General features: G+C 42.7%; 1 protein-coding gene across 1 annotated transcript in view; it reads left to right on the top strand.

The window, feature by feature from the left end:
- The first annotated feature begins 1,682 nt into the window (after positions 1 to 1,682).
- Positions 1,683 to 14,681, top strand: part of itga8 (integrin, alpha 8) — a 37,974-nt gene continuing 24,975 nt past the window's right edge. The window contains exons 1-12 of the mRNA XM_062422397.1: positions 1,683 to 1,893; positions 2,228 to 2,358; positions 5,829 to 5,929; positions 6,032 to 6,155; positions 7,773 to 7,834; positions 8,322 to 8,367; positions 10,494 to 10,619; positions 10,812 to 10,856; positions 12,400 to 12,443; positions 14,000 to 14,056; positions 14,140 to 14,192; positions 14,284 to 14,489. Of these exons, the coding sequence (XP_062278381.1) occupies positions 1,700 to 1,893; positions 2,228 to 2,358; positions 5,829 to 5,929; positions 6,032 to 6,155; positions 7,773 to 7,834; positions 8,322 to 8,367; positions 10,494 to 10,619; positions 10,812 to 10,856; positions 12,400 to 12,443; positions 14,000 to 14,056; positions 14,140 to 14,192; positions 14,284 to 14,489 (1,189 nt within the window). The 5' untranslated portion in view covers positions 1,683 to 1,699. The remainder of the gene's footprint in view (positions 1,894 to 2,227; positions 2,359 to 5,828; positions 5,930 to 6,031; positions 6,156 to 7,772; positions 7,835 to 8,321; positions 8,368 to 10,493; positions 10,620 to 10,811; positions 10,857 to 12,399; positions 12,444 to 13,999; positions 14,057 to 14,139; positions 14,193 to 14,283; positions 14,490 to 14,681) is intronic.

The raw sequence follows: 14,681 nt of genomic DNA, 5'->3' as shown, positions 1-14,681 counted from the left end.
ACCTGAACAGTATGTGAGTAAATGTGTGTTTTCTTGGAAATTTGGATATCTGTGAGAATTTTATTGGATGTAAGACAGTGGAGGAAGTAATTACAGATGGAAATGCACAAACACACACACGGAAACTGAGCAGCATTAAAAGACTCGCTACCTGGTGAAGAACATCATAACACAACCGCACTAAAGTTGAATGAGGAAAAAGAACAGGAGCATGTCAGCTTGCCTCATAGCTCCACCATCCTCACCATCTTCTTCCTCTGTGAGAAGAAAAAAAACGGAGCACATCTGTCTCTGCCCTTACCTGTTCATGTTTTGTAGAGCTGTTTTTTTTTTCTTCATCTGTTCATCTTAGATTTACATCGAAACAGCCGAGAAAGAACAGACCCTCCTCACTCACATACACACACTTGAATCACAAAAATTATCAGACAGATGTGTAGGCAACTAAGTTTTACATAATTAAATGAAATTATAAAGGAAGGGGCAAGATTACAGGATGGATTGATGGGTGGAAATAGGCTTGAGGTGGATAGCAGGGCAGGTAGGTGTTGGGGTTTGAACCCTACTCCATCTGGCAGGTCAAGGTTGAGGTTTTTCTCATAGACTTTTTCTATAACTTCCCTATCTGGTTCTTATCAACTCTTGTGACAGAAAACATACTCCAGTGCCACATTGTAGTTAGTGCTGATCCACTGCCGTTTTACTACACTGCGAGGCAATGGTGTTTAATGCAACATTATGTGCCCATAAAACTTTTTTATAATCAAAGCAAATCTCTCCATGCTAATAAACTGCATATTATGAGTTCGCCTGCAGTGGCATCTCTCTTCCTCAGAGTTTTTGATAAGAAAAAAGTGTACTGAGCTAAATATGCATAGAAATTTGGTTTGTTTTTACGACCATTTTTCATTGCAGGATATTCATTTCAGCAAGAGAGAAGTATGTTACCTCGGAGGTTTGGTGGGGAAATCGCCTGGTGATGAGTGAAACGGTGAGCGGGCCAAACTGTCTAAACTTGCACAGCTCAAGAGATTTCTGCTGTAAACCCACATAATAATTACTGACATGATTACAAGTGATTATTCTGGACGGAAGGAATCGCAGTCCTGTTTTAACTGTATGGTTGAACAAATAAAAAGAAAAAGGTGGCTTAATTTATGAACTTCTTTGGATACACGTGCTTATTTGCCAAGTTACTGCTTGTGCCAGCGTGTGTAGCCAGTGTTTTGGGACTGATTTAAACCGGCTCTTGTAAATTTCACTTTAATATTATTTATTGTTTTAGGATGAAGTCCCCGATTCGCCACAGAAAATGTGTCTGTGCCTCAAAAGGAGCGATGACACGCTGTGCTCTCAGATGTGGTCTGTGCCTTCTAGTGTGTGTGTGTGTGTGTGTGTGTGTGTGTGTGTGTCATAGGGGGTAAAGTTTTGTACAGAGGGCGGGAGCGCATCTGTGTAGTCCTGCAGTGAAGTCTCTGGACAGACTTGGTGGTTTCAGGGTGTCAGGAGGAGTTTTTTGAGGGCGAGCGCAGCAGAGTGCAGTGATCCAGTGACAGTTGGTGGACTTAACCCGGGACAAACCTACCTCACCTGCACGGAGGAAACTCTCCCCCCCCCTCTCTCTCTCTCTCTCTCTCTCTCTCTCCCTGTCTTCCCTCTCAATTTCGGGGAGTAGAGCGCAGCTGGCTGTTCTTTGGGGATGGAGCGTACATGGGACTGTGTTTCCTCCGCTGGGATGTTTATTCTCGGGGTACTGTCGGTGCTCTGGTCGGCGCCTTCGGGAGTTTGGAGTTTTAACCTTTACGCAGAGCATCCTACTGTTTACCGGGGACCTGATGGAAGTTATTTTGGTTATTCTGTGGACTTCTATCAAGCTACCGCCGACAGCAACACGTGAGTGGCAATATCATGACTGAAGTTTTCTCCTTAGGGTCCTGCAAGAGTTTTGAATAGGTACCTGTATAGTTTAATCACGATGTAAACTGGGTAAAATTGAACTCAACCTAATTAAAATTAAAATGAATGAGGCTTCATCTATGTAGCTGCACTGTATGCTGGAATAGGACAGAGGAAGCATGCATGACTCAGGTTACTGCTGCACGAATAAAGCAGATTTATGAGAAAGGAAACTAAGATGAATGATTCAAACTGTACATTGACTTTCATATGCACTGTACACTCTTCTGCGTGCCTTGAGTTTGCTTTGGCTTTTCTTTTTGCCCACCAGGATCAGTGTGTTGGTGGGGGCTCCTAAAGCGAACACCTCCCAGCCCGGCATCGTGGAGGCTGGTGCTGTCTACTACTGCCCCTGGCCTGGACAGCCTGACAGCTGCAGGCAGATACCTTTTGACAATTCCAGTGGGTTACCTGATGACTTTCTGATGTTCACTCATTTCTGTTACCAAAACTAACTCACAATTGTCCTGCTAGGGGCCGCACTGGGCATTGAGACCCCTGTTTAAAGGCTTTGTGTTGTTACAGGAAATGGAAAGGAATAACTTTGCTTAACATTATCATTATTTTATGAGTTCTCATAAGAGTATTTTAGTGAATTGCAGAGATGAAATTTAACAAGTGCTCAGGTCCAAAGTGGATCATTTTAAAGCAATAGGTGGCCCCAGATGTTACAACATTTGGAACCACTGAGTTTCGTAACCGGTGTTTCTGGTATGTGTGTGTGTGTATATGAGTTGGCACATGTGTTGTTGCATGAAAAAGAGAGATAAGACATATGGGTCTCATCAACTTCATCTAACAAAAAAGTGGCTGGCGCGGGTTTACTGGTGCAAGGCTCCATCATGTTGATTAAGGCTTTCAATATATTATCATCATGGTAACTGCTTTTGTTTGTGCATCTAATGTCTCTGATGCATACTGTTCCAAAGAAGTGGTGAGTATGTGCGTTACAGGGAGAGAGGTAAAAAGGGGGAACAAGTGAGAAGGGGGGGGGTTAAAGTGTATGCACATGGGAATTTAGTTCTCCGTCGGAAGAACGGGGGATTGGGTGAGGTCTGCTTTTTATTAGATCCTGGAAATGTATCCCTGTCTCCTTTCCCCTCCCCTTGTCTCTCTCTTTCTCTTTCTCCATCAGTCTGCCTCCCTCTCTCTTTTTGTGAGGACTCCTATCATCTTTGTGAGGACCAAAAAAAGAAATTGACAAACTGACCTTTTATTTGACAGTTATTTGGTTGAAGTGGCTTTGCTCTTTGCGGAAGCCACCAAAATCAAATCCAAATCCAAAAAGCAACCATTCAGGATAATTAATTTATACTTACTGATAATTACGTCTATCATTTCATAATCTGCCGTGTATTCATGTATTAATTGATTGATAGATGATCACATACAGTAGTCAGCTGGTTGCCCATCAGCTAAGTTGTCAATGAGCTTCTGAGATATAAATGAAACAGCTGATAAACAATCAGCTGATGCAAATCAGTGCTCTGCCTCAACTGATTTTTGCTGAAAAGCAAGGCTCCACATGCAGATGAGGGTAAACCTCCAAAGTGAAGACGTGTTTTTTTTGGGGGGGGCGGGTTTGGGTTCTCCCAAAGTTTAATTCTGGGTTACTTCTAACTAAGGGTTAGTTTTAGTGTTAAGTGTTTTGGGGTTAATTTCAGGTTTTGGGGGGTAGAGGAATAAACATAGAGAAGCAAATGTGTGTCTGTGTGCACATTTTGAGTGTGTATCTATTCACTAGATTGAGTTACAGCAGACCCAATATTACAGGTCTAAACCAGACTAGGAGGCACACATGCGCACAACATACTATACAAAAAAATCAGCACCAGTAGTGAACATCTGTGTGTACTGTACTGGTTATTATCCATATGTCAGCTTCACATGTGCCTGATTTTATGTGTGTACCTGTGTGTTTGCATGGCTTCAGTGACAAAAGGCAGGCTTGTCAAGTCATGCCAGTGTAGTCAGGGGTGATGGAGGCTGATATGGTGATAGTGCATTAGATTAGTGATAGGTTGTAAGTCCATGATTTGAGTGAAGACACCTGGTAAATTAGGCACACAGCTCCCCTGTTCTGGTGTGTGACTGCATGAATCGTGAAACGGTGTAGAGAAATTGAACTTTTTGTTTTTTCTTAAATGCCGCTTTTATTTCCCCAGAGAAAGTCAATTTAGCATGCTCACTCTAGTAGTAATGCCCTTCTAACTCACATAGCACCTGACATCCACATGTGGTAGTGTGACACAATAGCCAGTCCCAGGCTGGTGGCCTCAAAGTACTGGACTGAATATGTGAATTAGAATACTCCTCATTCACTGCCCTCACCCACAATTAAAAAAACATTTCCGTTCAGTGATAACACTTTCATTCTGCTAGTAATGATAGGTATTATTAGATATAATGAGAAATATACTATAGAGAGCCTTCATTAGATATTAGAACCACACTTAAAAATTAGGTACTCTATAATTAACCTGACACGCCAGATGTTTTGATATACAGAACCATCCGAGAAGTCCCATCCGTTTGGGAAAAGGCAGGTGATTACAGAAACCATTTATCATCAGCTATCACCATTTTATCTTGCAAGTCAGCTGGATTTGCAATGCTGGATCATCCAGCCTGGATGGGCCAAACAACCAGTGGTTCGGACACAAGTGCATAGCTTGAAGCCTGACAAGATGGATTCTTGCATGATTAATTGTTATAATGCTAATGCTAATTTTCGCTAGTGGAAAAAAAAAAGGCTTAAATAAACTCTGCTTACTGGAAAAACTGAACATCCGGCTCCTTAGAGGGTATTTAGTACAACCCAACACTGAACAAGACTTTTTCAAGTGACAACATTTTTTACATCAAGTGAGAAGTGGGGTTATTTTCTCAAGGACTTTCATACAATTGGACTTGTTTTTGGACCCAATGGAGTCGCCCCCTGCTTCCCATTAGAGAAACTGCAGGATGAAGTCACTTGGGCATTGGCTTCTGTTTTTCAGACCTGGAACTACCCACTTTGGAATGGTGTTATAAAACAGGTTGTTCAAAAATTATGAATCACTGCAACCATGAGAGGTCCTTAATCATACACTCATAAATGTGCACAAAAAAAAGGCCATTTATGAGATTGATTGGTCCAGTAGTATGCAAGATTAGCTAACAGATACCCACAGGACACAAACACACACAGCCAAACGTTTGATCCCCTCTGGGCTCATGCCTGGCAAGGATAATAAAGTGCACACCTGCCTTAATGCATCTTTGTGTGTGTGTGTGTGTGTGTGTGTGTGTGTGTGTGTGTGTGTGTGTGTGTGTGTGTGTGTGTGTGTGTGTGTGTGTGTGTGTGTGTGTGTGTGTGTGTGCTAAAGGAAGGTGTTTAATAAGGAGGGGTCTGCACGCTTCTAAAGAGACCCAGCTGGCCTTTAGTAACGCTGGAAAATATCTACAAAGACACACACACTCACACCAGATATGACACTTAATTGTTGAGTGGGCAGGGAAATGCTCATAATGTGTGTGTGTGTGTGTGTCTCTCTCTCTCTCTCTCTCTCTCTCTCTCTCTCTCTCTCTCTCTCTCTCTCTCTCTCTCTCTCTCTCTCAAGTCTCATAAGTGTTGTTACATGTTATGGGAAACACACAAAAAAAACCTCCAGTATCCTGACAAATGTCTGTTTCTGGGGGGCAAATGGTGTTTTGATGTTTGTTTGTTATAGGTCTGCTTTAAGATGTTTATAAGATGCTTATCAAGGACAAATGCTTTCCACCCACATAGGCCTGGATTTGCATTTTACTGGCACCATCATGAAATGTCTATTTAACTCTCTTTTTTAATGTGTTTGCCACTTCTTCTCTCCATCTGTCCTTCTCTCCAGATAACAGAATGATAAAAGTAAATGGCACCAAAGAGCCTCTGGAGTTTAAGTCTCATCAATGGTTTGGAGCATCAGTCAGAACACACAAAGGAAAAGTGGTGGTGAGTTGAATTGTAAAGATTATTTTTTAAAAGCTATTTTTAGATGCTGTTTAGGTCAGTGTTTGAAAAAATATTGAATTCAGAGTCTAATTTGTTGTGCAGGCATGCGCTCCTCTTTACCACTGGCGGACAGTGAAGATGAGTGGGGAGAAGGACCCTGTGGGGACTTGCTATGTGGCCGTCCAGAACTTCAGTGCCTACGCAGAGTACTCACCCTGCAGGACAAGTGAGTCACTCTGTTGCCTCGTCTCTGTCTATCTCCATCTCCATTTTACTGCCTCTCATCCTTCCTCCCTTTCTTTGCTGTCTTTTTCTCTCTCTGCTGTCAGTATGAATCCAAATTAAGCTAGATTTGCCTTACAAACCATGTCCTGATATTACTTGCATCAGTGTAATATGCCATCATTTGACATAATGTTTAAACGTTGTGCATAGATTTTTACGTCAGCCAATAAAAAGTAATATGTGCCTTAATTTTAAAGGGTCGGTTCACCCAGATCACAAAAACAGAGTTTTAGTGGATTCTAGACATGGAATGTGATTCTCTCTCAGTACTGAGAAGTTGCAATAAAAGTTCAAACTGTGTCCCTGTTATTTAGAAAGATCTAGAGAACTCACAGTGAACAGTTTTAATTGTAACTTTTTCCAGAGCACTTAGGTAGTCGAGTGGTTAAAGCACATGCCATATAAAGGCAATGTCCCTGCTTCGAATCCGGCCACGGACCTATGCTGCAGGTATTCCCTGTTTCCTGTCGGCCTTTCTGCCACTACTGTACTTACAAATAAAGACAAAAAAATTAACTTTATTTGACTGGAGGATTAATCTGTGAGCACCATAAACACAATTCAGGTTACATCCATTGTATTCACAGGCAGCAGAAATCTCAAATGAAATAGAACAAAAACTTTCTGCACTGCAGGGGAAGGTGAGAAAATTTGTGTTTTTGTAATTTGGGTGAACTGGATTTGAGCAGCCTGATTTCCACATTGCCTATGTTTTAGCACAGCAACAGGAAGGTAATCTATCTCTCTGACACTTAATCTGTTTCTTTCTCAGTCCTTCTTTCTGTCATCACTTCTGTAAATGGGATTCATGAGATTTTCCTGCCTTGCCCTCGAACCTCCCCACCCTCCATCTCTCCACTTTTGCTTTTTCTCCCACTTTCCTCCTGCGACCCCTCTCACCCTGTACAGTGATATGAGGCACCAGCAGAGTACGATAAGGACAAATGGAGGCTATCAGGTGGCACATCATGAACAGCAGATCAAACACAGCCCTTATCGTCCACTCCATCATCCGCTCTGCATTAAAAAAAATCCCTCACTGTTTAAACACCAGCTTACACCCTCTCTAGTCGTTGCTTGTTTAAATATCTGTATTTTTGTTGTTTATGCCAGCACTGACTAATCAAGATGAGCGTAATCACATTGTAAACTCAATTGCTCTCAAGGGGGAAATAATGCTTCAGTGTTTTTTTATCACGTGTATAAGTCTGTTTTTTCTGCATCCAGTAACTTATTTTGCTCCTTACATCTACAGCCATTCACCTACACGCTATAACTCATGCATGGACATGTTAGTTACAATTCATCGTGTGCACATGAGTTTTGTGTGTTCATGCACAGTTAGGTACAGTAATTTAAACAAGAAACACTCTTCAGTGGTTTTACATAATTATATAAACCCTATCAAGTTTTTCTTCTTTTTCTGTATTGTTGTAAAATTGTTTCATTTCAAAGAAGCAATGCTCTCTGTGCTCTTTTTACAAAAGCTAAGACAATTTAGAAGTTTGTTCTTGTGTTTTAAAGACATGTTTCAGTGTGTGCTTTGTGTGGTTTCCAGATGACCCAGACCCAGAGGGGCAGGGATTCTGCCAGGCTGGCTTCAGTGTGGATTTCACCAAGGTAAGATCATAGCAACAATTGTACATTATCGCTAAGACCCCCTATGTGTGCTAACCCCCAGCACACATAGTGTCCCCATGTCAAAGTCCAAGCAGAGAACTTTCTTCAAACACCAGACTCCCCTCAGAGATTTATAGATGTGGGGAAGATGAGAGTACCGTCGTCCCTAGAGGAGCCTCCACACCCGATGTGACCCATCGCCTCTTAACACAATACACTAAACACACGTGCATTCACATTCTTTCACTGTACAGTCAATGTGAGCTTTGACTTCTGTCTCATGGCCCAACTCTAGCCTGTACAGGATGTTGTCATTCTCCACAGGATGTCAACAGGCATGGCAGCAGTAATCATATGTGCACACACAGGCAGCCACACGCATGTCATATATCCCACTCTCATATGTCTCACGCAGAAACTCACATGCACAAATTCACTGACAAATTTCTTTCGCATGACTGACCCTAACTAATTGTATCTATTCCAGGAAGGAACGCTGGTGGTGGGAGGACCTGGAAGCTTCTACTGGCAAGGTAACAGTATGTAACCCTGTATTTGGTCAGTCTTGCGCAATGATTTCATAGATGGGAAGGTGTTCAAATGTGAGAAGAGAATAGAGATGAGTTTAACAGTCAAAACAGCCCACATACACACACGTACGCTGACACACTCGCCAGATCTGAAGTTTCATCACTGGAGTCTTATGTAGGAGAGGGTGGAAAGAAAGATCTCTCTTTCTCTTTCTTTGCCTCTTTGCATCCCCCTTTTTTCCCTCCTTTGCTCCTTTACTTCATGTCTGTAACATTGTAACAGGAAGTGGGTGTTTGTGCTCTGTAATGAGCTGATCGGGGGGGTAATGGAGTGTGGAGGAACTGCCTCTCTGCCCCATGATAAAGCGCAGAGGTGCATGGAAAAACTTCAAGGAGAGGAAGAGGCTCATTGGCAGGCTACAGGGTTGAGAAGGATAGAGGAAAGGTGGGGAGAATGTAAAGACTGATAAAGAAAGAGAGCAGGGAGGACAGTGGGAGTGATAGTGGATTGTTAAGGAGATGATGGAAACATGCTGCAATGGAGAGAGAGAAAGATGAGAAGCAAGGGAGTAAGTAAAAGACACATTGGGAGCAAGATGGATCTCCTGCTTGATAAAAGCGAGGTCAGCTTGCTGGCTGGATGTGCAGAGCTGGTCTAACCAGAGGGATGAAGTGTCTTAATAGGTGTAGACACAGCTAGAGTGTGTCAGAGTTCAGCTGTTGAAGTGTAGCGCTACTCCCCCGACTCCAGGTGTGTGAGAGTGTGTGTGTGTCCTGCTTTCCCTCCTGTCCTCCTCACTTATCCTAATTTAGAGAAAACTTTGTTCTGCAGCTGTTTGTAAGAAACAGTTACTGTGCTTGCTCATTGAGGAATGTTTAGACTTTAAATTAAAGAGTATTGACTTGATTTGACTTGACTACAGATCTGTTCCCTTTTTTTCATAACCCATGATGTCACTCTGCAGCACTTCATTTTATTTAGAAATAAAAAATGAAGTGACAGAAATGTCAGACAGAAAAACAGAGAGAGAAAAGTTTCTCAGTGATGTACAGTATGTTACAAAACTGCTTCACATATTTTTATGATGCAGGGTTATTGTTTGGCAGTGGTTCTGTTCTTACATATGGTTAAATAATGAATGCTCCAGCATACAAGACCACATACAAGACAAGCATCACAGACAGTCTAATGGACACAGAGAGGGAGCCCTCTCTGTGCCCTCAGCGTGGCAAGGCTGGCTGCCTCCATTTAAAACACTTCCTCTGACTGTTTATAAAAGCACTTAGCCCAGACTTTATGGCCTATAATATACAACGATTATCTTCAGCCTTCACCCTGAGTCATCATAAGAATCATTTTCAATTTTATATACAATGACATTATCACCGGGTGTAAAGAATACTTCAAATTAACAGCAGTGACTTATGCAGCTGTGTTAACAGTTTGTAACCTGGTGTCTCATGAATCAGATAGAGTTTTAATAGTAAATTGATACAGTGATGTATTGTTCTGGGAAATAAACATATAGCACAGTGTCAGAGAGGAGGGGTTGAGAGAGGAGCTGGAGGGAGGGTTAAGAGGGCACATTTTCCTCCCTGTCAGTACACACATGCACACACACATTAGGGAGGATTTATTGAAGGTTGAGGGCAGTCGTAGATAAAATCATTTGTTTGTTTGACCTCTTGTTCAACAGCAGGGGAAGGCTGTTGTTTGTGTCTGCGCACCTATAACTCATTGTCCTCGCTGCAGAGAAGACATTTGTTTTTCAGTTTTTAAGGAACATTTGAGGATTTTTTTCCAGCTATTTCTCTGCTAACGAGGTGTGTTAGTTTTCCTTGGGGGAAAGACTTCAATGTGTCGTGGGCTATGTGCATCTCTCATGTAGCGCAGTCCATCTCAAGCAGTTTTTTCTGTAACAGCAGGCAGCAGTGTTACCTCCATGGGGTCCAAGTTGAAACCTGTGGCTATAAACAGATGTGACTCTCTCACCCTTGTTGTTTATTTTTCTCTATCTATCTATCTATCTGTCTGCCGTGTGTGTGTGTGTGTGTGTGTGTGTGTGTGTGTGTGTGTGTGTGTGTGTGTGTGTGTGTGTGTGTGTGTGTGTGTGTGTGTGTGTGTGCAGGTCAGGTGATGACAGCAGGGATAGCTGAGATACTGAACGGCTACTCTTTGAAGGCAGTGCTGAGACGAGTTCCAGGAGAAAAACACACAGTTGCTGCTGAAGACACACACGACGACAGTTACCTTGGTATTACACACACGCACACACAGATACACACACACGCACACACATATACACACAAACACACACAGTCACAACCTTGCTGACCTAATCATCACTAAATATTCATCACAATAATACATACATTGTACACACAGAGCATTGTGTGCACGATTAATTTCACCCATATGCCTTCATGTGCAACTGATGTCTCTCTAGGTTACTCTGTGGCAGTGGGAGAGTTTACAGGAGACTCTGAACAAGGTGAGGAAGCCCACAATTCATTACAACTAACCACATGCAGCACCAAAGGAATCCCTCATTGCACCAGCAACATCAACAGCCACCCTGCAACGCCATCTGAAACATTACTGCATGTTGGCAGTCTCAGCTCTCTCTTTACACTCTCAACTCTGGACACCAAGAACCCTATGAGGGGTGTGCTGGGTTGAGCGCTAAGGAGCAGACAGCTGGGTGACAGTGTCTGGATCTGAACTCAAAGGCAGTAATGAAAACTGTCTCTGTATGTCTGGGTCGCGACCCTGAGGCGACAGGACTTCGGGGAAGCACTGATATAGGGATTTCCTCTCCACCATTTTTGACTGATTAGAATGATTAGTGGCAGACTCCACAGACCTGTTCAGGTCTCGAGTGGGTCCAGAGTCTCTTCTGGACATGATATATAAGGTGGAAAAGGAGACAAGCACACCACTCAGTATCATGTTATTAAAAAACGTGCAGATGGGGAAAAGCACCTTTGAGTTCATCTTTAAAGTTAGTGCTCCAAGAATAACAGAGGGCCACAATAAATTAATGAAGTTATGATTACTATATAAAAATAGAAATACAATATATAATATATAAATGATTTTATTCTTCTTAGTTACCTTATATCCACACTGTAGTGAGTTGCCAGCCGTGCAGTATTTTATTTAAATCTGTTTGTGAGTTTCAGATGAAGGACTGGGAAGCTCAGTTTTTTTATGGGACACATGCATAACATGCCATCGCTTTGTCAGTAACACAAAAGAAGAAACACAAGCAATTTGAACAAGCGCAGCTCTTTTATTAAAGACAATATGAAGAAAACAAAATTTTGCTCAACCACATCCTTTTCAGACCATTTTTTATTGCCTCCTCCTCAAACACCCACTCTGTTGTGCCTCTCTGTCACAAACACACACCCCCATCCCTCCATTTCATTTCATCCTGAAGAACTTCCATTCATAATTTCCTGTCTATCAGAGTCTTTCTGATAATCACCATTTAGTGGGATCTTTACGGGACAACGTTGCATTTAAATGCCCCCATAGCAACCCCACAAAGGCCCTGAACCCCCTCCGGCACAACACATGTCAGAGAGAGTCTTAAAGTGAGCCTTAAGAGGTTACACATGCATGTTGGTGTTTTGTGTTGTGGTACACAGCTTGTTGTGGTCTTGTTCCCAAAGTCCTCTTCAGTCTGGAGTACTGGCTCTAACTGGGAGTTCTCAGTTAAGATGGAGCTGGGAAGTACTGGTTTATAGCCTAGTGGTTGAGTCCATTGGGTAGAGATCTTCCCTCTCTTTGTGGGTCCCTGAGATTTGTCCCTAAATGTTCACAGCACCACATTCATCAATCAATACCCAGAGCCTGTGCACCCAATCACCCAGTGTGTTCTCTGCAACGTTCGGCTGTTCTGACAGGGTGGGCTGGGTAGGGAATTTAAGGGTTTGAAAAACTTCTGTCGTGCCCCTTCTTCCTTTGTAAGTTTCTCACACATACCCACATGCTAATTTGAGTCTTTCTTTGTTTTCATGTTTCCTCAGAGCTGATAGCTGGAGTCCCAAGAGGAGCACAGAACTTTGGATATGTGAGTACAGCCAGATAAACAAGTTAGACAAAAGGCACACATGTTTGTTTGTTCATTCAGCAGCAACAGGGTGACAACTTAAAGTTAAAACCTGAACAAATGAGGGGTCACAGATTGGTGAAAATGATACGAAACATTTGAAATGACTTTCATGGTCATCAGCTCTGAACTCCTAGAGGAGATTTTGGACAGCACTCTCCACCACCATCATCAAAACACCAAATGAGGGAAAATCTTTGGGAATGTTCATCCCTCCTTTAGAGTTCCAGTAAATTGTAGAATCCACAGAGGCTTAAGAGCATTAAAGCTAATCTAGCAGATAGTGGTGATTGAATAGCTTATTAAGACATATTATGTTGTTTTTTCCTTTCATTTGTCAACCATTTTTATGATTCATAAATCTGAAAACACATTGTCTAAATGTACCTACCTGCGGTGTGATATTAAACTATGCAACAGGGATCAAAGTATACATAGGCTTTTATATGCAGACACATAAGCACACAGTAAAGTCTGCAAGCTTCGTCTGCTGTCAGTGTTCCCTTTAGAATTATAGCCTTTACTGTACATGACACATAAATGCATATCTACATAGCTATGACAGATACAGTATGTGTCTCTATTCAGAACTGCAGTGTGTTCTCTTATGGGAACGTATCCCCAGGGCTGACTGTGTCAATCCTCCCTAATGACACACCGCTTCCGCTGCATGTGGAGGGCGGTGACCCCACCTAACCCCACTAACCCTTCTCCACACACACACACACAACCCCTAACCCTAACCTGCAGCGCAACCACAGGACTCACCACATTGCGCACACACTCTGCAACAGTGTGTGTTTTATGTCTGGACACTGTAGCTGGTGCAGGAATGCACCTTCCTGTACAGACAGTGCACTGTAGGTGTGATAGAGGAGGGGGCCGGTATGTCACAGTGGGAGTGTTATGAGGGATGCAGGTAGGCCATGTTATAGGCCTGGCACTGGAGTAGCCTGATCAGGTTTATTTTGTCACCAATCTGACAACTCAGAGCACATGAAAGTTAAAATTTAAGCTATTGATTCAATATTTTTGTTTACACATGCTCATCTGTCCATGTTCCTAAGTTTATCCCTGTTTAATGTGTCTTTGAAACATCTGTGATTGGGTCAACGTGTATCCTCCTCCGTGTGTGTGTGCATGCATGCATGTGTGTGTACGTTTAGCCCTTGGCTGTCTCCATGTGGTTGTTATTTTAGGTCTTATGAAGGAATTCTCAGCCTCCCCCCTCCGTCTCTCCCCACGACCAGGGTTAGTATGGGGGGAAGGAGAGAAAGATGACGGGGAAAATGGTAAAGGCACAAAGAGGATGGTGGTGGGGGAGGGCAGGGAAAAGAAAGAGGTTTCAGTTGAATAAAAGCTTTTTTTGCGGTTTCTGACTTTTTTCCCCCACATTCTTCATGTGCCTCGTTGTCAGACTGCTTGGCCATGTTTACTACTGTTGTGCTGCAAGGACAAAACCTGGTGTTTTATTAGTTGTGCTGTGTTATATCTAACAGTCTATCTGCTTGTTTTAGGTGGCAATGATCAACTCCACCAATCTGACCTTCATTCAGAACTTCACAGGGGAACAGGTAGGAGCATCAACACATCCCAGTCACTCATGTTCTCATGTTCTCATGTTAATACTCATGTTCCTTTGTTTTCTGTCCCTCAGATGGCCTCCTATTTTGGCTACTCAGTGGCTGTCACTGATCTGAATGGAGATGGGTACAGTTGATAACCTCCCTGTCACTCTCTATACATGCACACTCACTTTGCCTCTTTCTCTGACCATCGAAACTGCACTTTGTGTCTCTAGGACAGACGACGTGCTGGTTGGAGCACCTCTCTACATGGAAAGAGAGATGGAGAGCAAGCCCAGGGAGGTGGGGAGGGTGTACCTGTACCTGCAGATGGCCCCCCTCACTTTCTCCAAACCTGTTGCCCTCACTGGCACACACACCTTCGGACGCTTTGGCACAGCTATAGCACCCCTGGGAGATGTCAACCAGGATGGATACAATGGTATGCTGAGAGGGTGAAGGAGAAGAATGGAGGGGGGAAAAGTATTAAAAAAGTCAAACATAAACTGAGCCAGAAATTAATCTGAGCAACAAAAACATGCACGATGAGAGAGACAACAGAAAGAGAAAGATATGGAGAGAAAATTAACAAAATCTTTTCATATATTTTGTGGCAGTGCATGAATCTATTTCC

This window comes from Scomber scombrus, chromosome 7 (assembly GCF_963691925.1).
Source record: "Scomber scombrus chromosome 7, fScoSco1.1, whole genome shotgun sequence".
Lineage (NCBI taxonomy): Eukaryota > Metazoa > Chordata > Actinopteri > Scombriformes > Scombridae > Scomber > Scomber scombrus.
This window is presented reverse-complemented; position numbering and strand designations above follow the sequence as displayed.